Genomic DNA, 23,841 nt, shown 5'->3' on the forward strand with positions numbered 1-23,841 from the left:
TCTTAAAGAGCCCAAAACCAAGCCAAACCAAACTCACTGTCATTGAGTCCAGCCTGACTCACAGCGACCCTCATTGGGTTTCCAAGGTGGTAAATCTTTACGGAAGGAGATTGCCCCATCTTCCTTCTGTGGAGGAGCTGGTGGTTTTAACTGCCAACCTTCTGGGATTAGGAGTCAAACGCCTTAGGCACTGCACCACCAGAGCTCCTTAAAAGACTTCAAGGCAGGAACAAATTCTAGAAACCATAGGTTAATTTCTTACTCTATCATTACTGATATGCTCAACAAACAACAAAGATAATAAAGAATGTGAAGGGGATAAACCTACTTGTTTTGTCTGTTTCTATGTATTTCTTTTTTCAATAAAGTTTTGTATTTTGAGCTAACTGTTGATTTACATGCAGTTGCTGATTATCCTATTATAAACAGTTAAACTAGTAAGTTCAGCTGAAGTTCAAAAATAGGACCAAGTATCAATTTTCTGCAGTTGGTATAATTTAATTTGAAGATAAGCATTCAAAAATATCAAAGGCCATTACTTAAGTTGAACCACAAGGTAAGAATACCTTTTTAAGTTTTCCTTAGTAAAACTCTGTTTATTCATTCTTTTATAATTGTTTGAATCATGGAGTTATTATTTCTACAATTTTAATCAAATGCACTTATATAGTGGAATTACTGTAATAGAAAAAAAAGTTAAATGGACATCACCCATGTTTTTTAAGAAGGTGCTTTCTAAAACACAATCTATAGTGTTAGAATTATTCAGTTTGTGGATAAAGTCTTAAATATTACAAATGCACAAAAAGCATGCATTGAGGAAAAATGTTAAATATACAAATGAAATACTAATTGTTTTCTATTAAATAATGTTAATGTTCATAAATGGATGGGAAGGATTTAAGAGAAAGAAAAAAAAAAAAAAAGGAAGAATTTATACCTATTACCTCATGAGAAGAGGCCTGGGGAGGAGGCCAAACTTGAGGGAATTTTTGAGAAAGAGGATAATTAAAAGATCTACTGGGAAAGGTTTGTGATGCAACATGAATTTATAAGGAGTATGGGAGCTCTGGTGGCACACTGCCTAAGGCATGTGGCTACTAACTAGAAGGTTGGTGGTTCAAGCCCACCAGCCACTCCTCAGAAGGAAGATGGGGGACTCTATTCCTGTAAAGATTTACCACCTTGGAAACCCAATGTGGGGTTTGCTATGAGTTGGAATCAACTCAATGGCAATTTTTTTTTTTTTTTTTAAATGGGATAATACCAAAAGCACACTGATAATTATGCCACAAAAAGACTACAAAATGACAATGGATAAATGAAGGGTGTGATCTTACACAAGTAAACACAATTTCTTTTTTGCACAGTATCAATACTGAGCATTCATTATGTGCCAGGCAATATGCTAGTCCCTAGAGTTAGAAGAGGGGCACAGAATCAATTTAGATCCTCACAGGCCCCTGCAGTACAATGGAGAAGTCACATACTGATAATCAGTAATTCTTTACACATTAGGGGCAGCAAGAGCTCTGAGAGCATCTCGCAGGGGAGCCCCATCTCCTAGGGGCCAAGGGGGCTTCCCCAAGCAAGCGCTGGTTGAGCTGAGAGCAGGAGGCAGGAGCTAATATGGCAAAGGTGGAGGGAGGATCCGTTGTAGGCAGAGAGCAAAGGCTAGAGGTCAGAGGGCACATGGATACCTGGGAGAATAAAATGGTGGCCAGGGAATCAGAGTGTGGTAGCCAGGGAAAGAGGGTCCTGGGATGAGGCCAGCAGATGCCGCTGCTGCTACCACTGATACTCACTGTGTCACAGGTCCAGACAGCTTGCTGACCATCTCGCATTTAAGAACCCACATAACCCTCACAGTAAGCCCCTGTAAGGCAGGTACGATTATCATTCTCCCCATTCTTCAAAGGAGGAAATCTGGTCATAGAGAAATCAGGTAACGCACCCAAAGAGAGGTGATTAGTAAAAGCAGAGACAAAGTTCCATGCCAGGGGCCTGACTTTAGAGCCACCCTGACAGAGCAAACGTGCTACTGAATGGGATTTTCAGGTTAAGAATAACAGGAAGCCACTGAAGAAGGGGTTGGCACTAACCCCTCTGGCAGCAGAGTGGATGGTGGGTTGGACAGAAGGCAACTGGGAAGGAGAAACAAGCGGCAGTCCATTACAGATGGGGCCACAGGGAGAGTGGGGACATGCCAGCACTGGGAAGCAGGTGGAGAAACTTAACAGTCACAGCAACTGCCACAGCAGATGAGCTGGTCATGGAGACCCTGGGCTCCTGGCTTGTGTAGTTGGATGGGTGATGTCTTCTGTGACAGGGAATACCAGGGAGGAAGAAGATGGGGAAAGACAATGATGAACGCGTGTGACTGTGGACATTTTATCAGGCCCTTCTGGGACATTCCAGAGGATGTGGAGTTAGCAGTGAATATGTGGGTCTAGAGCTCAAAGGAAACGGCACTGGGATTTAAATTTGAAGGTACGTAGCAGACAGACAGAAATAGGCTTTGGGAAGGACTCTGAGGACCTAGGGAGAGGCTTAAAGCAGCAAGAACAGACAGGCCAGGCCTGCCTCTTGAGGAATCCTCCCATTTTAAGAGCTGGTGCTCTTTGGAATGTTTGGAGGAGAATCTACAGTCAAAGCTCTTGCAAATGCCTGAATCAGGCTTACACTGTTACACAGGGCATATGAGAAAATTAGCAAAGCGGTTTCTTCCACTTTTTAATTTTTAAAAATTTAATTTTAAAAAGTAAAATTAAAGAAGCTGGGAAACCTCAGGCGGTGACCTGTGGGGTAGTGAGGGGCGGGGAGGCAGCAAGGGGGGATGGGGTGACTACCCTAAAGCAGGCAAGTTCAGAAGTGCCTGGCAGTGAAGGAGGAAGGAGATGGAAGAGGGGAGGTAGGGTGGGAGAAAGAAAGGAAGAAAGAAATGAAAGAGAAATGATCTTCAGTGGAAACAAAACAGAGCAGATTAAGAAAGTCAGGCCAAAAAGGGAAAAAAAATTCAGGCTATCAGCATAGGATTACATGGCGGTATCCAATCAGAACAAAGAACTGGGAGAGTCAAGAGGATGGCTTGGCCAGTTCCTCCATAGAGCACCTCCCCTGGTCCCGCTGCCCCTCAAACCACAGACAAGTGAGAGTCAAATACTCCTTTCAAAGCTGCCAGAACCTTCCGTAAGACTTATCTCACCAGTTTGTAATAGCCAATTGTCAACAGTGAACACCCACAGAGGTTTGAAAGGGAGGCCTCAAAACTTAGTCTGCCTCTTCTACTGAACCAGCAGCTTTGCCAAGATGGGCTATTGACACTGAATGAACATAAATATGAATATTGACTTTTTTGCTTAGTAAGATTATAGCTCTTTGTGTTTAGTGCTTTATTCCTGAAAACATTGTTTTTGTTTTTCTTTTTTTTTCAGTCTGAAAGAAAATAAGCCTACATTCTTATAGTTAATCTCAACTATCAGGTATTCCCCAGAATGGATCAAGGACATATGACAAAATAAAAATAATGAGAAGAAGTTACTAATATCAAATCCCAAAGACAAAATAGCTAATCAATTGTGACAAGAGGTCCTAAATTTACTGAAAAGTAACAAATGAGAACTATTATTTGAAAGCCTATGCTGGCTTTCCCCAAATTAGTTTGGGTGGCCTTCCACCAGGTCTCATTGTTATGTGTCGTTGAGTCGGACCTGACTCATAACGACCCCTCCATGGGTTTCCGAGGCAGTATCACTATGGAAGTAGATTGCCCCATCCTCCTTCCGAGGAGTGGCTGGTGGGTTTGCACCACCAGCCTTCTGGTTAGCAGTCAATTGCCTTAGGCACTAGGCTACCAGAGCTCCTCCAGGTCTCATAGCATCCAAAATACTTGTCCCTATCATTGCATTTATCTCACTATAGTTTAGTTCCTCTTACCTGTCTCGCCCCCTAGTAAACCATAAGCTCCCCAAGGACAAGGATCTTGTCTTACTCCCAGCATGAGTCCAGAGCACAATGCAAGGACAGATGGGTACTCCCTGCATGCTGTTCATGGACACAGGACTGTTGCTGGAAGGAATAAAGGGTGGTTATCTACATAGCAACCCAGGAGCAGGATCTTACATCACAGATTTCTAGTGCAAGGGAAGTTCAGCCAGGCCTAGAATAAGGACTTGACTAGTAAAATGACTACGAATAAAGATGTTCTGAAAGGAGAAGAACCACATTTGCAAAGGTGGAGTGGATTTTAGGTTGAAACTGAGCCCTTGGTTTGAGAGACAGGTGCAGTGGTGAACCATGAGGTTCAGAGGAGGCAACTTCAGGCAGAAAAAGATAGTCCACTCTGCTGTGCCAAGCACAGAAAGTCAAAGAGCCCTTCAATAAGCACCCAGAGCCACAAAGCACAGCATCCTAAATGCACTGTGAGGACTTTGGGGGGGGGGGGTCCAAATTCTTTCATTGGACATTAGGATTTGGCTGTGAACAATCAGTGGTAAAAAACAAAGCAGGTCACTGAGTAGAGCACAATAATATATTCCAATTTTTTGAGATTTTCATTTATAATGGTATTATTATATTAAATTTGACCAGCAATAGTGAGGTAATGTTTCAGATCATGATTTTTATTTACATGAAAATCCTAATTCTCCAGGTGAAGGCAGGTGGAATTCCAGCTGACACCGATCTTGGCATATTTTTTACAAAGGGAGATACTACCTCTGTTCATCCTCCACTGAAGATGGAATCAAAAAATGAAGAATAGGTGTGCAATAAGAACAGAAAAGTTGTTAGGTGCCATCAAGTCAGTTCTGACTCACAGCGACCTTCATACAACAGAATGAAACACTGCCCAGTCCTGCACCATCCTCACAATCACTGCTATGTATGAGTCTATTGTTGCAGCTACTGTGTCAATTCATCTTACCAAGGGGTCTTCCTTTTTTTCATTGACGCTCTATTTTACCAAGCATGACATCCTGCTCCAGGAACTGGCCCCTCCTGACAACATGGCCAAAGTATGTATGATGAAGTCTCATCATCCTCTCTTCTTAGGAGCATTCTGGCTGTACTTTCTCCAGGGCGGGTATGTTCATTCTTCTCGCAGTCCAAAGTATATTCAATATTCTTCCTCAACACCATAACTCAAAGTCATCAATTTTTTGGTCTTCCTTATTCATTGTCCAGCTTCTGCATGCATATGAGTAAAAATATCATGGGATGGGTCAGGTGCATCTTAGCCCTAAAAGTGAAAATTTTGTTTTTTAATACTTAAAAGAGGCAGCTGATTTGCCAAATGCAATATGCCATTTGATTTCTTGACTGCTGCTTCCATGGGCATTGATTTCATTTCAAAAATGAAATACTTGACAACTTCAATTATTTTCTCCATTTATCATGATGCTATTTGTCCAATTGCAAGGATTTTGGTTTTCTTTATATTGAGGTGCAATCCATACTGAAGGTTGTAATCTTTGACCTTCATCAGTAAGTGGTTCAAGTCCTCTTCACTTTCAGCAAGCAGGTTCTGTCATCTGCGTAACACAGGTTGTTAACAAGTCTTCCTCCAATCCCGATAGAGTGCTGTTTTTCATACAGTCCAGCTTCTTGGATTATTTGCTCAGCATACATGATGGAATAAGTAGGGTAAAAAGATACAACCTTGACACCCACCTTTCCTGATTTTAAACCATAACCATGCAGTATCTCCTTGTTCTGTCTGAACAAACAGCCTCTTGGTCTATGGACAGGTCCCTCACAAGTACAATAAAGTGTTCTTAAATTCTCATTCTTCACAATGTTATCCAAAATTTGTTACGATCCACACAGCTGAATGTCTTTGCAAAGTCAATAAAACACTAGTAATCACCTTTCTGGTATTCTCTGCTTTCAGCCAAGATCCATTTGACATCAGCAATGATATCCCCTAATTCCACCTCCTCTCCTAAATGGGCCTGGATTTCTGGCAGTTTTCTGTGAATGTACTGCTGCAACCGTTTTTGAATTATCTTCAGCAGAAAATTTAGACTAGATTTAATTAAGCATCCAGATTTTTAAAGCAATAGGAAAAGGAGGTTGTGAAGCAATTTTCATCCAAGATCTTTAAGAGTCATGTCTTTACACATGTAAGTTATGAAAATCTCTGCAAGGTCCCCATTAAAAGATATTCTCACAGGCTGAGTGCAAAAACGTGGCAATTCAGTTTTCTTCTGATGTACTTAAAATACATTCATTAGTCAATAAAACGATTCTACTCATAGCGACCCTACGGGATAGAGAAGAACTGCCCCATAGGGTTTCCAAGGCTGTAAATCTTTATGGAAGCAGATAGCTATACCTTTCTCCTGCAGTGTGCTTAGTGGGTTTGAACTGCCAATATTTCAGTTAGCAGCTGAGAGCTTAACCACATGCACCACCAGGGCTTCTTTCACATTAGCAGATAGATATTCATAAATACACTAAAGCATATATTTAATAAAATAGTTAATGTTCAGGGGGAGGGGAAGTAGGCATCTATCCTGCCTGGTTATTCTATTAAAGCTAACTGAAGGAATCAGGCATTATGACACACCCACAAGGCAGTTGTTATGTTGGGAGATGAGGCATTCATAATAAGCTCCACTTAATAGCATGTAATTTAGCAGAACTTGCCAGCAAAGCTATATTCAAAAGGGTCAGCTGCAATTTCTTTTGTAAACTCCCACGGGTATTTCCATTCTCTGCCAAGTAAAACAACATACAATTGTCTTTTCCTACACAATATCCATGGAACATCCCTAATAGACCACTCTTGCTCAATTAAATTTTCAGATTTTAATTCACGAGAAGTGCTATCCTAAGGAGCCTCTCCAGAAAATACAGGTTAATGAGCAAATAACGCAAAAAGCATTCAGTTGATTGCACATAACAAAACTGTTAACAGACATGGAGAGGAAAATAAAATGCAAATAGGCTGCCGTGCAGGCTGCTCTATCACTTGGGCCATATGATCTGGCTGATCCAATGATGCCTGCAGTGTCTGTAGTAGACACAGATGCTATTTGAAGTCTTCAGCAAGTCCCTATTGGTGAACTGCACTGCAGACCCTTGGGATTTTGGAGCAAAGCCCTGCCATGCTCGGCAGACGACTACTCTCCTTTTGGGAAACAGCTTTTGGCTTGTTACTGGGCTTTAGTAGAGACTGAACACCTAACCATGGGCCACCAAGTCACCAAGAGGCCTGAGCTCCCCATTATGAACTGAGTGTTGTCTGACCCACAGAGTCATAAAGTTGGACGTGCACAGCAGCACTCCATCATTAAATGGAAGTGGTATATCAGAGATCGGGCTCGAGCAGGACCTGAAGGCACAATTAAATTGCATGAGGAAGTGGCCCAAATGCCTATGGTCTCCACTCCAGTCACATTACCTTCCCTCTCCCAGTCTGTACCTGTGGCCTCATGGGGAGTTCCTTATGATCAGTTGACTGAAGAAGAGAAAACTCATGCCTGGTTTACAGATGGTTCTGCGTAATATGCAGGCAACACTCGAAAGTGCCCAGCAGCGGCACTGCAGCCCCTTTTTGGGACTTCCTTGAAGGACAGTGGTGAAGGGAAATCTTCCCAACGAGCAGAACTTTAAGCTGTGCATATGGCTGTTCACTTTGCATGGAATAAGAAATGGCCAAATGTGCAATTACATACGGATTCATGGGCTGTGGCTAATGGCTTGGCTGGATGGTCTGGGACTTGGAAGCAGCATGATTGGAAAATTGGTGACAAGGATAGATGGGAAAGAGGTATGTGGATAGATCTCTCTGAATGGGCCAAAGAAGTAAAGATATTTGTGTCTCATGTGAAAGTCCATTAAAAGGTGACCTCGGCAGAGGAGGACTTTAACAATCAGGTGGATAGGATGACACATTCAGTAGAAACCAGCCATCCTTTTTCCCCAGCTACTCCTGTCATTGCTCAATGGGTTCGTGAACAAAGTGGCCATGGTGGCAGGGATGGAGGTTATGCATGGGCTCAGCAACATGCACTCCCACTTACCAAGACTGATTTGGCTACTGCCACTGCTGAGTGCCCAATCTGCCAGCAGCAGAGACCAGCACTGAGTCCACAATATTCCTCAGGGTGATCAGCCAGCAACATGGTGGCAGGTTGATTACAGTGGACCACTTCCATCATGGAAAGGACAGTGCTTTGTTCTTACTGGAATAGATACTTATTCTGTATATGGATTCACCTTCCCTGCACACAATGCTTCTGCCAAAACCACCATTTGTGGACTTCCAGAATGCCTTATCCACTGTCATGGTATCCCACACAGCATTGCTTCAGATCAAGGGACTCACTTCACAGCAAATGAAGTGTGCCAATGGGCTTATGTGCATGGAAATCACTGGTCTTACCATATTCCCCATCATCCTGAAGCAGCTGGCTTGACAGAATGACAGAATGGCCTACTGAAAAACAATTATGGCACCAGGTAGGAGGCAATACCTTGAAGGGTTGGCTACACAGGCTCTAAACCAGCATCCAATATATAGTTCTGTGTCTCCGATAGCCAGGATTCACAGGTCCAGGAACCAAGGGGTGGAATTGGGAGTGGTACCACTCACTATTACCCCTAGTGACCCACTCAAAAAATTTTTGCTTCCTGTCCTTGCTACCCTATGCTCTGTGGGTCTGCAGATCTTAATCCCAACGGGACAAACATTCCCACCTGGAGACACAATACTGATTGCATTGAACTGGAAATTAAGAATGCCACCCAATCATTTTGGCTTCCTCATGCCTCCAGATCACAGACAAAGAAGGGCATTACTGTACTATCTGGTGTGATAGATCCTGATTACTAAAGGGAAATCAGATTGACATTACATAATGGAGGTAAAGAAGAATACGTCTGAAATACAGGAGATTCTTTAGGACATCTCTTAGTACTACCATGCCCTTTGATTAAAGTCAATGGAAAGTTACAGCAACCCAATTCTGATATGACTACTAACGGCCCAGACCCTTCAGGAATGAAGGTTTGGGTCACACCACCAGGCAAAGAACCATGACCAGCTGAGGTGCTTGCTGAGGGCGAGGGAAATACAGAATGGGTGGTGGAAGAAGGTAGTTCTTCTGAATATCAGTTATGACCATGTGACCAGTTGCAGAAACGAGGACTGTGACTGTTGTGTTTCTTCATTGTATATGTGCATCAAATATTTTTGTTTTCTTCTGTTATGAACTGTGAAATGTAAATAAGGTTAGTGCGTTTTGGTTGTACATGTGTTAGTGTATCATGTTAGGTGCAAATATGACTTTGCAATTGTCCTTATTTAGAGATTATATATGGTTAAGATGTGTACAACTGCCAAGTTGACAAGGGGTGGACTGTGATAGTTGGAGCTGTGTGTCAACTTGACTAGACCACAATTCTGTGTGGTTTAAGCAATTGTGATGTGGGTTGTTCCAATGATGGGATCAGATGTATATGTTTTGAGCAACCAATCTGTTGAAAGGGAGTTTCCCTAGGGGTGTGGCCTGCTTCCAGTATATTTATGGACATCCTGGGAAAAGAGATACTCTTCTGTGGATCAGGATTCTGTTGTGCTGCCTACAACTGTCTGTGAGCGAACAATCCACCATTTGGCCTGGAGATGTTGGATTCATCATTCATTGGAGTCAACAGCCAGTGTACTGCCTGCCAACCTTGAGCTCGTCAGCCCCTGCAGCTACGTGAATTGGGAAAAGCCTCCAGCTTGACGCCTGATCTAAGAACTTGGGACTTGCCTGCTTCTGTAAGTGTGTAAGCCATTTTCCTAAGACAAATACCTCTTTCTCTAGATGTATCTATAAAGCTTTAGTGGTTTTGCTTCTCTAGAGAACCAAGCCTAACACAGTCATGGAATCAAAGATATGTGTAAACAAAATCCCAATGACAATGAACTGATTCCAATTCCATTTTAAAGATTAATGATGTCAGTTAAGGTTTGTTATCTATATCTGTTTGGTGTAGCTGATTAGACTGTATTCCAGTGAGGCCAAGATCAAGACTGTAACCTCTTCATGGGAAGAGTTGGCAGTTTCCTTCCATTCCCAATTATACCCTAATCCCCAACAGCCATCTTGTAACCCTAGTACTATAGTGTATGGAGATAGCTATCCTCCCAGCATTAAAAATGTTCCATGAATTGCCACTTCTATAGTGAAAACAAGGAGCTCTGGTAGCATAGTGCCTAAGGCACTTGACTGCTAACCAGGAGGCTGGAGGTTCAAACCTACCAGCCACTCCTCGGAAGGAAGGTTGGGCAATCCTACTTCCGTAGTGATAACTGCCTTGGAAACCCAAGGAGGGGTCACTATGAGTCAGGGCCGACTCGACAGCAAATAACAACAACAACATAGTGAAAACAAGTAAAGGAATAATGAAAATTTTTGTGACTTTCCTTTGGCCTCTTTTAGTACCTTATGTTATAAGGGATGCCAGGAGCCTGACATAAAAATTGATATTATGAATATAATTTAATTAATTCGTTTACCTTAACTACTGCAGTAACTCCTTACTGTTGTCTCTGGAAAGATTTTTCTAAAACACAAACGATTCTGTCAATATCTGTCTACAACCTTTTGGTGGCAGACAACAGGCCATCCCAAAGACAGGTTTCATTTGGCTGCTAACACGAAACAACCGGTAACTTTCATTAAAAAAAAAAACAAAACTGTGAGTTTCCAGTTCTCTTTGAACACTGGAAGAACCAGGGCCACATTCTACATGGCAAACACTGACCACCAAGTAAATTTCAAACATTATTTAATGTGTATACACATATCCCCTTACCATTTACCATCATAAGCAACCCTCTCTGCCTTTTACCCTAGAAAATGCAGGGCCTTGTATCTGGAAAATGGCCTAACTAGTCTGCTTACAGAGGTATCAGTAAAAGAGAAAGAATGGCACAGTGTGCAGACAGACTTAACAGAGCAGCCTGAGTCTGCTATCCTCAGAAAGGTCTGCTTACAGAACAAGGTTGGCCCTAGCTGGCAAGTGGGAACTTAGACTTCAGGCGGGTTCCTGCCATTCTCTGATAAGAGTGACTCAATGTGGAGTGCCATCTAAGGTACAACTACTGATCCCTTCCCATCCAGAGGAAAGAAAAGTGAAGAAAATTAAAGATGCAGGAAAAAATTAGTCCAAAGGACTAATGGAGCATGTGAACCCCAGACTCTACAACCCTGAGACAAAAAAGAACTAGATGGCGCCTGGCTACCACTGCTGACCACTCTGAAAGGGATCACAATGACAGGTCCTGGGTAGAGTAGGGGAAAATGTGGAACGTAACTCAAAATCATAAAAAAGGCCAGGTTTACTGGTCTGGTGAAGAATGATAGAACCCCAGAGACTATGACCTTTAGACACCCTTCAGCCTAGGAACTGAACTGAACCCTGTGACTCAACTGTCAGCCAAATGACAGACAGGCCTATAAGGTGAACAGTAATATCAGGACAATAAAACATATGAGATCAAGAAGACCATGTTAACCCAGGGACAGAGCTAGGAAGGTGGGAGGGGACAGAAAGGGAACAACAAAGGGAAGAGGTATGTGCAGGAAGGAAGTGGGAAGGATGCTGTTATACTGTGCGGATTGTAGTAAATATCACAAAACAGAATGTATACAGATTGTTGAATGGAAAAGCAATCTGCTCTAACTTTTCACTCAAATCACATACCTACAAACTAGTGGCTCTCTATGCCTAAACTACTTGTGTAAACAACGTGGTTTATGCTGCATATTTACTTTTCTTCTGAGAGTGTACACTTCTGATATGTGCTAGGCAGAGGGTGCCTACATGACCCAAGAGGAACCCTTGGCACTGAGTCTCTAACGATCTTCCTTGGCAGAAGATAACATTTTACAAATGTTGTTGCTGGAATTAAGCCCATCCTGTGTGACTCCACTGGGAGAGGACTCTAGAAGCTTGCACCTGACTTCCTCCAGACTTCGCCCCATGTACCTTTTCCCTTTGCTTCTTTTACTTCATATCCTTTCACTCTAACAAATCATAGCTGTGAGTATGCTACATGCTGAGCCCTCAGAGTCCTCCTAGTGAGGCACCAAACCCAGAGGTGATCTTGGGGATCCTAACACAAAGTATTTTACAAATTGCAGGCTGCAACCCTGCAATTAGTGGGTTTCTAAACAAATATAAAGGGTCATGAACAGAATTAAAAATACAATAGATGGAAAAGAGTAGATGATTGAGAGTCGCAAATCTTGTTGTTGTTGTTGTTGTTGTTTGCCGTCGAGTCGGCCCCGACTCATAGCGACCCCTCCTTGGGTTTCCGAGGCAGTATCACTACGGAAGTAGGATTGCCCAACCTTCCTTCCGAGGAGTGGCTGGTGGGTTTGAACCACCAGCCGTCTGGTTAGCAGGCAAGTGTCTTAGCCACTATGCTACCAGAGCTCCTAGTCGCAAATCTAGTAAGTTTAAACGTTATTTTGTGAAAATTTTTTTTTTCTGTGTGTGTGCATTTATGCACTTAACATGACTCTTAAACAGTTGGTCCAAGAGGACTAATGGACCATGAGAACCTCAGCCCATATAACCCTGAGACCAGAAGAACTAGACGGTGCCTGGTTACCAATACCACTTGTAAAGCAATCAAAATTGGAGGTCCCACATAGAGTGGGCGAAAAATATGGAACAAAACTCCACTCATAAAAAAGATCAGGCTTAATAGTCTGACAGAGACTAGTGAAACCCCTGAGACTATGGCACCTAGTCACCTTTGGGGCCTAGAATTGAACTCACTCTTGTGGCTTAACTCTCAAATAATAGAGGGGCCTACCAGCCCAACAACTACACCAGGGAGATGCACTTCTTAGAACAATCAACCATCAGAGATCAGAAGCTCAGCATTTGCACAGAGAGGTAGGGAGGCAGGAATGCATAGGCAAGAAGAACACAGGGAAGGGGTAACCACAGGGAGCAAGTGGGAAGGAAGAGAGCTACTACACTGCAGGGAATATAATCAGTGTCACAAAACGCGTATGAGCTATTAAATGTAAAACAAATCTACTTTGTAAAATTTAAACCAAATCACAATAAAAAGTTTAAAAAAAAGAGAAAGAGAGAGAGATGATTCTCACTCTCTCTCTCCCTATATAATCTTACAGCTAGGTCAAAAAGGTGCTAAAAAAATCAGTGCCTTAGATGGTTCTGAATTTTGGATGTTGACTTCATCTCAATACATGTGCCTGTTCTTGGCTTTATTGAATTTGCATGAGGACAACCAACCTTACCTCCCTATTACCCAGAGTTTAGCTAGCTGGTGACTTTACCACCCTCTTACTATTTCCTAGGGAATAGAGGAACAATTAAATAAATTTTTGGACTGGTCACTGGATAGATGTCATTTTGAATAACAGCTTTTTAGTTCCTTAGAAACTAGTGACACCCAAAAAAATTCTGGGGTCAGAATCAGTAAGACTCCATAAGGCACTTCACCACCCGAGCACCAGCCTCTGAGGGACATTTTCTGAGCTACAATCTAGATATGCCTGGCAAGAACTGATGGCTGTGCAGCAAAGATGGACCCTGCCAAGGCCACCCAAGCAGGAACTCAATTGAGGTGGGCATGACTGACATTTCTGACATGATACATACCTACCTTACTTGAAAGTAGTTCACTGTTCAAGGAGGTGGAGTGTAACACCCCCACACACTCCTTAAGTACAAGCTGCATATAGTGACTCCTTCAAAAGAGTATAGTATGAAAACAAGGGGGAAAAAAGTTAACTTTACAGTAGAGAAAGCTGGCAAGTGTTATCTCAGCCAAGTGAGCAGGGTCTAATATCAACATTCAACAATCAAGTTGATAGTGTGTACCCTTGATAAAATGTGATGAAAATGGCAGGAGAAAAACATCAGACAAATTTACAACTGAGGGACATTCCACAAAATACCTGACCAGTACTGCTCAAAACTATCAAGGTCGTCAAAGACAAGGAAAGGCTGAGAAACTGTCATAGCCAAGAGGAGCTTAAGGGGGCACAACAACTAAATGTCATGTAGAATCTTGGGACAGGATCCTAGAACAGAAAAAGGGTGATGGTAAACACTAAGGCAAACTGAATAAAGGACAGACTTTAGCTAATAAAATATATTAATACTGATTCATTAATTCTCGGAAGGAAGATGGGGCAATCTACTTCCACAGTGATACTGCCTCAGAAACCCAAGGAGGTTGCTATGAGTTGAAATTGACTCGATGGCAGTGAGTTTGGTTTGGTTTTTTTGGTTCATTAATTATAACAGATGTACCATACGAATTAAAGATACTAACAAAAGGGAAACTGTGGGGTACCTGGGAACTCTCTATATAATGTTCACAATTTTTCCATAAAACTAAAAAGGATCTAAAGTTAAAAGTTTATTTTTTAAAAAAGTAATACATTGACGAAATAAAGATAGAATAACATACCAAAACTTATGGAACTTAGCCCCTCACTGCCTCTTCAGAAACTGAACTAAAAGCAGAGACTGAGTCAGCCAGTGTTGGGCCCTAAATGGAAATGCCATGTAGAGTTAAGGCTGGGACAGTTACCTCCCAGCCACGTCCAATCTAAAGCAGCGAAAAAAAGCCAGTCTGCAAATTAATGACGCAAACCCACAGGAAGAAACAGGGGTGAGATGAGGTGGCCCAAGGGAGACAGAGACCTGCTATTGATTTCATTGTAAGGCCTGACTGTGCCGGCAGTCCTAGAAGACAAGGGAAATATGAGACACCCCTGAACGCTGTCAACAAATCTCCCCTCTGCCTCGGCCTCTTTGTGTGTCTGATCCTTACAAGCAAAGATCCCTGATTAAGACAGGAGGTGAGCTTTCTTTCTGTCATTCAAGTATCACATGGGACACTAAAATGGGTCTCAGTGCATGGTTCTGAGTATAACAAGCTCAGGTAACCCCCAAGAGAAAAGATGGGCCACATAAAGGGGGCAGCTGAACAGTCTGGCACTCTGCCCACCTGACCACAGTGGTGTTTGGCTTCTCCACAGCTGTTGCCAGGAATATTACAAAGTGCCCTTATGTGAAAGCTTAACATAATTCAGAAAGGTGCAAATCAGTTACCTCACCCTCTGCTTTAATTTCCTTACATGTATCAATAGGTGGGCTCTTAGCATATACTACAAAGCTAAAAAAATAAATTTAGTGGTCCTAAGTCATTGTTAGGAGCTCTAGTGGCATAGTACCTAAGTCATCTGACTGCTAACGAGAAGGCTGGTGGTTCAAACCCACCAGCCACTCCTCGGAACGAAGACTGGACAATCTACTTCTGTAGAGACACCACCTCGGAAACCCAAGGAGGGGTTGCCGAGTTGGATCCAACTCGATGGTAGTGAGTTTGGTTTGGTTTTGGTGAAGTTATTGTTACTCTCTTAAAAATAATTAATTTAGCTGTGAAATATTTGCTGTGGGCTAACTGGGTCTCTGGGTATTTGGTGAGACTGTACAGCCTCTAACTACATGTAAGCTGCAGTCTCTTTATGAGCAAAAGGGCCACAGCTAACTGGCCACCCTCCTCCCCTGTCTCCTACTGGCCAGCATGCCGAGGGGTAAGTGTATGCCCAGAAGAAAAGCCAAGATGAATGCACCTCTGTCAGCTCTAGACCTGACACACACTGATGGCTCCTTGTAACTCTAGGGGACATTAGAGAAGGGAAGAAGAAGCCTACAAGGATGTTGCTTAAAGCAGACATCTGTCTGTCTTCTCCCCACAGACATATAGGCTGACTCTCGGCCAAGGCAAGCAGCAGTTGCCAGAGAATGGGTCTGCAAGGCCAGAACCCAGTGCATGGGACCCAAAGCTGCTCCTCTCCAGGCCAAAACATACAGGGGCCAATACACATAAAACAAGCAAGTACAAACAGTCTGCTAAACTATCAGCTTACACTGTGGGGCAATTGAACATTTTGGACCTTATAACTGTTCACAAATAAAAGTCAATCGTACAGTACTGGACTTGAACTAATAAGGTCCCTTCCCCTGCTAACCTTGGTGACAGCAGAAGCAAACAGAGAAATAGGTAGAAAGGTTAAGCACTTTAGATGCTCTCTCAAAGCCTCTGAGGAAAGTGGAAGAACTGCTGGAATTTAAGTGTTAGCCTCTGTTCTCCACATGACACTAACCTTCTTCATTCTAAATAAAACAGTGAATCACTATTAGGCTAGTATTTTCTTAGAAGCTAAAGTGTTTTGTTTTCTGTTTTTTTTTTTTTTTAATGAGAAAAAGAAACCATCTATGACAAAATAAACTTTTCTTCATGGTATGAAGTTTAGTATTATTTAATATTAATCTCATCTATGTTTTCATCTAATTTTCTTACCCTTCAATTTCCCCAGGTTAAAAAGGTTTTTAACCCTTGTTGCCTGTTGTTTGTTGTTGTAAGAGCTTGAAATCCTGTTGGCGAACAAAGCTGGGCTGTAAATATACCTCTCCATTGTGACATAAGAACCTACAAGCATTGCAAATCTGCAAATCGCTTATTACCTATTGAATGCCTGTTTTACTCACTGAGCGGCAAGCTCAATGAGAAAAAGAATGGTTGAGCAAATGGGTGAACAGAAGAAAGAATAAACAGGCAAACAGTCTTGCTGCTGAAATCCACCTAAAAGCACAAAGCTCTCAGTGTGGCAGAAACACAAACAGTCCTCCAGGTGCCCATGAACTTTCTACTAGACCACACTCTTCTCAGGTACTAAAGGGAATGGCATTCAGACCTCCAGGTCAGACCATTCACAGTCAGAGTAACTTACCTGAGTTACACACAAAGTAAAAGGTCAGTGACAATGGGTTCCATTGTTAAATCTATTTCTTAAATGAGATTTGACCTAAATAGTCCAAAAAGCCTTGTCGTTGTTAGGTGTCGTCAAGCTGGCTCCGACTCATAGTGAACCTTTGTACAACAGAACGAAACACTGCCCTGTCCTGTGCCAGCCTCACAATCCTTGCTATACCTGAGCCCATCACTGCAGTCACTGTGTCAATTCGTCTCGTTGAGGGCCTTTCCCTTTTTCGTTGGCCCTCCACTTTAGCAAGCATTATACCCTTCTCCAGGGAATGATCCCTTCTGACATGATCAAAGTAGGTAAGATGAAGTCTGGCCATTCTTGCCTCAAAGAATCATTCTGACTGCACTTCGTCCAGGGAATATTTGTACCTTCTTCTCATAGTCCATGGTACTTTTGGTATTCTTCATCAACACCACTATGTAAAAGCATTAACTCTTCTTCGGTCTTCCTTATTCATTGCCCAGACTTCCCATCCATATGAGGTGACTGAAAATACCATGGCTTGGGTTAAGGCACACCCTAGTATTCAAAGAGACATCTTTGCTCTTCAACACTTGAAAGAGGTGATTTGCAATAGATTTGCCCAGTGCAATACACTGTCTGATTTCCTGACTGCTACTTCCATTGGTGCTGACTGTGGAACCACGTAACATGAAACCTCTGACAACTTCAATCTTTTCTCCATTTATCGTGATGCTGCTTATTGGTTGAGTTGTGAGGATTTTCATATTATTATGTTCAGGTGTAATGCAAACTGCAGACTGTAGTCTTTAATCTTCATCAGTAAGTGCTTCAAGTTGTGTTCGCTTTCAGCAAGCAAAGTTGTCTCGTCTGCATACGCAGGATGTTATGGAGACTTCCTCCAATGCTGATGCCACGCTCTTCTTTATTAAGAATTACAGACTTTGATTGTTCTCTCAAGTGTTAAAGCATAACACTTTAAGATAAATTATGTTGCCTCTAAATATATTAAACAAATAAAAAAAACCAAACTCACTGTCATCAAGTCAATTCTGACTCACAGCAACTGCCACTGAATTTCCAAGGCTGTAAATCTTTACAGAAGCAGACTGTCTCATCTTTCTTCTGTGGAGTGGCTGGGGGTTCGAAGCACTATCTTTTTGGTTAGCAGCCAAATGCCTTAATCACTACACCACAAGAGCTAAATATATTAGACATATTATTTCCACAAAGATCAGAAAACAGAAGCTAGTAATATACTCTCTCCTTCACATTAGCAGCTCTAAGTATCATAACTCGTTCATTAACTAAAACCTTTGTAGAAAATCAACAATAGGAATCCTGGATGTTATGAGGGGTGGCCTGAGTCCTTCTAATTTCCCCTTAGCCCAAGTGTTTTTACTTACCTGTCTTTAAAGTTTCAGGATTTATTGGTTTTGAATGTGACTTTAAATGGGGACTGTAGAAAAGATGTCACATCCTCTTTACCAAAACCAAACTCATTGCCATCAAGTTGATTCTGACTCACAGTGAAACCACTTGGGTTTCCAAGGCAGTAAATCTTTACAGAAGTAGATTGCCCAGTCTTCCTTCTGACTAGTGGCTGGTGGGTTTGAACTGCCAACCTTCTGGTTAGCAGTCAAATGCTTTAGGCACTATGCCACCAGAGCTCCTTACATCCTCTTTGGGATATTCATAATTTCTTCTGCCAGGAAAAAAGACAAATAAGCAAAATCCGTAGCTTCCCTAGGGACACATGGTGGCGATTCCCTGCTGGCATCTGCTCTGGTGAGCAGCCAGAGCTGCCAGCATGGGGTAGCTGCAGGTGTCCTGAGGCACTCACCAGGGTGACAATGGCGCATTCAGCTGTCAACTGGGCAGCACTGAACAGCGTCCGAACAAACCGGTAAATCTGTTTCTGCTCTGGGTTATGTTTGTCATAATCTGGTGGCACTTCGGATTTCTGGGGAAGGAAACATTTTTAGATAGATAACTGGTCACCCAATAAGAGCAAAAAGAGAAATAATTAAACAATCTCAAGAAATACAAGGATGAGGATATTACCGAAAGAGGGTGAAGGTTTTCATCAAAAATATCTAAAAGCATCCTTCCATCTGGGTCCCTGGTGGGGAAAATAACAGAAAATGGAGTTTATTATCTGCAAGAATGAGTGCCAGTCAAATGAGAACAAAAATATATTTTGATTCAAATGCATTTCAAGAAACAGAAAGCAGTGCTAAATATAAGCAATGCTGTCAGTTACTCATGAATAATAATCCTTTTCCTTGGATATAACATTTAAATCATATTTATTTTGATAGTCCATGGAAATGAACCACACTTACTTGAATTAACTAGGTAAAAAATCTAGATCTTTCATTTTCTGACTTTTCAAATAAGCCAAATCTAACCAAGTGACTTAATTTTCTTTAACATCTTGTTTCCGAGCAAAGGCTAACTGATCTGCTTAAAACCATCACTACCCGGTTTTGGTAGGAAAAACGTCCAAAGGTATGAACACTCAATGCATCCTAGAGATTAGTTTGGAATTTCCACAGCATGCAACTTGACTAATTCATTAATTAGGAGTTTCACAATTTTATATTGAACATTAAGAGGTGACTCAAAGAAAAGCTTAACTCTATAACCTATAAAGGAGGGGCAGGCTGCTTCCACTCTATCAAGAGTAGAGAACCCTTTAAAGTATTGATTTTTCCTGTCATCACAGAGCCTTGGGCTACAGGGCTTTTGTGGATCACCCTCACCTCACTGACGGCAGCTCGACTTTCATCTATTTTATGTAAATAGAATTCTATCTAAACATTTTTCTTTAAAAACAAAATTGGAAAACACTGCTTTGTTCATATCATACAATTTCTGTAGCCTGTGTCTCCCACGTCAATGATGCTTAAGGACATCAGAAAGCTATAGACCTGTCTCTAACATATACCATCAGGGCAAACACTGTAATTTGTGCTCTACAAATTTACTGTCTGCATAAAAATAAAAAAGAAGGAAAGAACTTAGCTGAACAGCTCAGTTTTCATTAATGTATTTGAAAAACAGGAATTTTTTTCTTAAAGCTCTGGGCCTTCACACCTGTGCTCACTTGTGTTTGCCTACATGAACAAAGTTGGCCAAAACTTAGATAAACCCGAGTTAAAGACATATTCCAACTAGGCAGGACCTGATAGCCGGGTCAGGAAGCGTAGAGGCCATGCCTTTTGGGAGCATTTGTGGTTACACTCACTTTTATAATGACCATGGCTATGAGAAATCAGCTGGTCCCTAACCTCACTCACACCCTCTGCAAGCTATCCAAGGGGCTGTGTGACATGGCCCTGCTCAATTTTCCTGATGAATTGAGATCCTCTGAAAAACCCTGCCACTGCTCTAGAGAAACATTGACCAGAAATCATTCTGAAGATGAGAAGCATGCAGGTTCAGAAATATAAATAAGGATTAAGAACTTGAGCTAAAATGACTTTGGAAACAAAACTGCATCCTCTGAGAAGTGGTCCGTTTCCTCTCACTCCCATCACAAGATATATACCAGCTGAACAGCATCATCTCTGTCAAGCCAATGGATCTGTCATCATCTCTGAGACTTTGGCCAGGATAACTTATGAAAGAGAAAGTCAGCAGGCGGCCAATGCCACCTCATCCCCAAGTCAGGCTACAATCCATAGATCCATCATGCTTGTTTACAATATTCACTTTTGTGGTTGGGCTTTCTCCACTCACTCATTTTTGGTGGAATTTATCATCATTAGCCTAACACAGCACAAGAAGAAAAGTTTGGGTGGCAGACTGTATGGGTTCAAATCTCAATTCCCTAATTTACTAGTTGTGTCATATTTGACAAATTATTTTTTTCCCCTGTGCCTCAGTTACTATATCTGTAAAATGGAGATAATATTAGTATTCCCTGGAGTTGTTATAAGAATTTCATGAGATAATGCATATAAAGAGCTGACCAAAGTGGCCATGAACCAAAATCCAAACCCACTGCCAGTGAGACAATTCCAACTCACAGCAACTCCCATTGGGTTTCCCAGGTGGTAAATCTTTACGGAAGTAGAATGCTCTGTCTTCCTTCCATGGAGTGGCTGGTGGGCTTGAACTTCCAACCTCCTGGTTAACAGTCAAAAGCCTTAGGCACTGTACCACCAGAGCTCCTTAGAGTGACCATAACAACTGCTTACTAGCCACCTAGCTTTTATTATCAGCTAGCCACTCCTCGGAAGGAAGGTTGGGCATTCCTACTTCCGTAGTGATACTGCCTTGGAAACCCAAGGAGGGGTCGCTATGAGTCGGGGCCGACTCGATGGCAAATAACAACAACAACAACAACAACAACATGGTTACATTAACTTTGGGATCTATGGTAATGGCAGGTATTCTATTGTTACTTAAAGTTTAAGTGTTTTAAAAGTCTGAACTAGTATCATAGAAACAAGCATCACTTTCACTGATGTCATTCTGTTTCAAGGTTCAGAGTTACAACATTCTACATTTTATAAGTTCTTAAATCCAAAATTCTCAAGCAACATCTAGTAACAATATAAAAAACACCTTTCTAGGCAGTTGTTTCCAGATATTTGTTTTTTTCCATAACAATGTTATGATTAGAACCTCTATCATCTGACCTCTGTTCAATTGACTTGTCACAACTCTCCCACTCCTCTGTAAAACAGACCTGTGGTGGTGGGTGGCTGCCCCTATCCTACCGTCAGGGCTGGCTGGTATGCTCTTGTAAGCTCAGGCAGTCTCCTCCCACCCAAAGAGATAAAGGTTTACTGAGGGGCAGCTCTGCTTGCTCCCAAACTAAGTTCATACCTGTTGTACTTGTTATTATAATCACAGAAAACCAAAACCAAACTCACTGCCATCGAGTTGATTCTGACTCAAAGCAACCCCCACTGGGTTTCCAGGCTAAAATCTTTACAGAAGCAGACTGCCTCATCTTTCTTCCACTGAGTGGCCCGTAGGTTCAAATCACTGATCTTTAGGTTAGCAGCTAAATGCCTTAATCACTACACTACTAAGAGCTCCTTTTATAACCACATAGCACATGTAAATATTATATTCATCAATAAAATATGACTGCCATTAAGAGTGGTCTTGTTCTTACAAAATTTAAGATGGCTGTGTTGGAGAGACAAGATAAAAGCAAATTAGTGAAAATAAATTTTCTATTGATTGTTATGTGGTGTGCCATTCAGTCAGTTCTGGCTCACAGCAAGCCTGTAAGACAGAGTAGAACTGTCCCATAGGGTTTCTCAGGTTGTAATCTTTACAGAAAAGAGCTCTGGTGGCACAGTGGTTAAAGCATTCGGCTAGTAACCAAAAGATTGATGGTTCAAACCCACCAGTTGTTTCGAGAGAAAAAGATGAGACAGTTTCTTCTGTAAAGATTTACAGCCTCGGAAACCCTCTGGGGAAGTTCTGCCCTGTCCTCATAGGGTCACAATGAGTCAGAATCAACTTGATGGCAGTGGGTTTTGGAATCTTTACAGGAGCAGAACATCAGGCCTTTCTCCATTGAAGTAGTTGGTGGGCTGGAACCACCAATGTTTTAGGTAGCAGCTGAGCATTTAACCATGTGTCACCAGGGCTTCTCTGTTCAGGTGTTGTCAAAGCTTGAATGACTCTACACTAAGGTTGTTTTGCAAATGTTTCAAAAGTTTTCTCACTATTAAAAAAATAATAATAATACAGCTTGTGAAAAAAAAAAAAAAGAGAAGTAAACAAAAACCACTTTGGTATTCCAATCAGTGCTCTATGCTGTAAGCAAAGACCTTGACTCCACATAAAAGGAAAAAAAAAAAAAAAACCTGAAAAAAAAAAAAAACCCTGACAAATGTATTCTTACATGTCTACATTGAAATAAAATGTTTAAGGTAGGTATCTATTTTTTTATGATCCCTGATTTTAACTAAAGGAGCTCTGGTGGCATAGTGCCTAAGGTATTTGACTGTTTACCCAAAGGCTGGTGGTTCAAACCCATGAGCCGTTCCACAAAAGGAAGGATGTGGCAATCTACTTCAGTAAAGATTCATCACCTCAGAAACCCAGTGGGGTCACTATGAGTCAGAATCAACTCGATGGCAGTGAGTTAGTTTGTTGGTTGGTTTTAACTGACCTTTTAAATTACTGATTTTCTATTTCATCACTAGACCCAATCATATCAGAGAGGACTTCTACTACGTTAGAGTTTATGTCTCAATTTATACCCAAATTTCCTTTACTGGATTCAAACTATAAATTAAACACGATTGTTTTCATATTAAAGTTGTGCACAATAATTTTTATTATAATTTTTAAAAGGTAGAATGTTTAAACAGATGACACAGAAAATAAAGATACTGAGCATTATTAAGGAGCAGGTTTTGGAGGCTTCAACCATAAACACTCATTTAGATTCCTCTAAGTCAAAAGCAGTTTTGCACTTACCTGTGAAGTTTTGGCAAATTATATTAATTTTAGAAATTCTATGAAAATACGACTTAAGAATATAAAGCTCAAAAATTGAGGCAACTAAAAACATAAAACAAAAAAATGGAAAAACATAACAGAAGATAAACTGTGGTGTATTTAGCACATTTATCATCCACATACCTGTTTTTGATGTGATAATATATTGCGAGAGCTACACTGTAAAATAAAATATAGACGTCAATGTTTCATAAGGATATTCAAGATCTTATACAATATCGGGCATTGGTCTGATCACAAATATTTAAATGTAAGTAAAAGGCATGCAATCTATCTGAATGATCCCATTTCATTTACAATACTGTTCAAGAAAATGCACTCTTCAAAGCAACTCAATCTGGTACTCATTCCCCAAAATTATTAAATCTTTTCCAGTAACACCAGATTTAAAAACAAATTGCTCTTTCCATCAGAAATTGTAAGGTTTCCTCACTTGTAAAACACAAGTACTATATAAAAAACAGATGGTGCAAATTAAATACCTTCAAAAATCTTCAACTTATTACCTACTATTCCAGAAAATTAGTGGTTTCTTTATAAGTGGTCTCTTTATAAG

At 41.3% G+C, this 23,841-nt stretch overlaps 1 protein-coding gene across 1 annotated transcript in view; it reads right to left on the bottom strand.

Annotated features, from left to right (window-relative positions):
- Positions 1-23,841, bottom strand: part of CCNY (cyclin Y) — a 318,292-nt gene that overhangs the window by 18,250 nt on the left and 276,201 nt on the right. Inside the window, exons 5-7 of the mRNA XM_007942415.2 lie at positions 23,409-23,444; positions 18,852-18,909; positions 18,631-18,750 (exon numbers count right to left, since the gene is read on the bottom strand). Coding sequence (XP_007940606.1) covers positions 18,631-18,750; positions 18,852-18,909; positions 23,409-23,444 — 214 coding nt within the window. The remainder of the gene's footprint in view (positions 1-18,630; positions 18,751-18,851; positions 18,910-23,408; positions 23,445-23,841) is intronic.

This window comes from Orycteropus afer, unplaced genomic scaffold (assembly GCF_000298275.1).
Source record: "Orycteropus afer afer isolate SDZICR_OR568_19922 unplaced genomic scaffold, OryAfe1.0 scaffold00090, whole genome shotgun sequence".
Lineage (NCBI taxonomy): Eukaryota > Metazoa > Chordata > Mammalia > Tubulidentata > Orycteropodidae > Orycteropus > Orycteropus afer.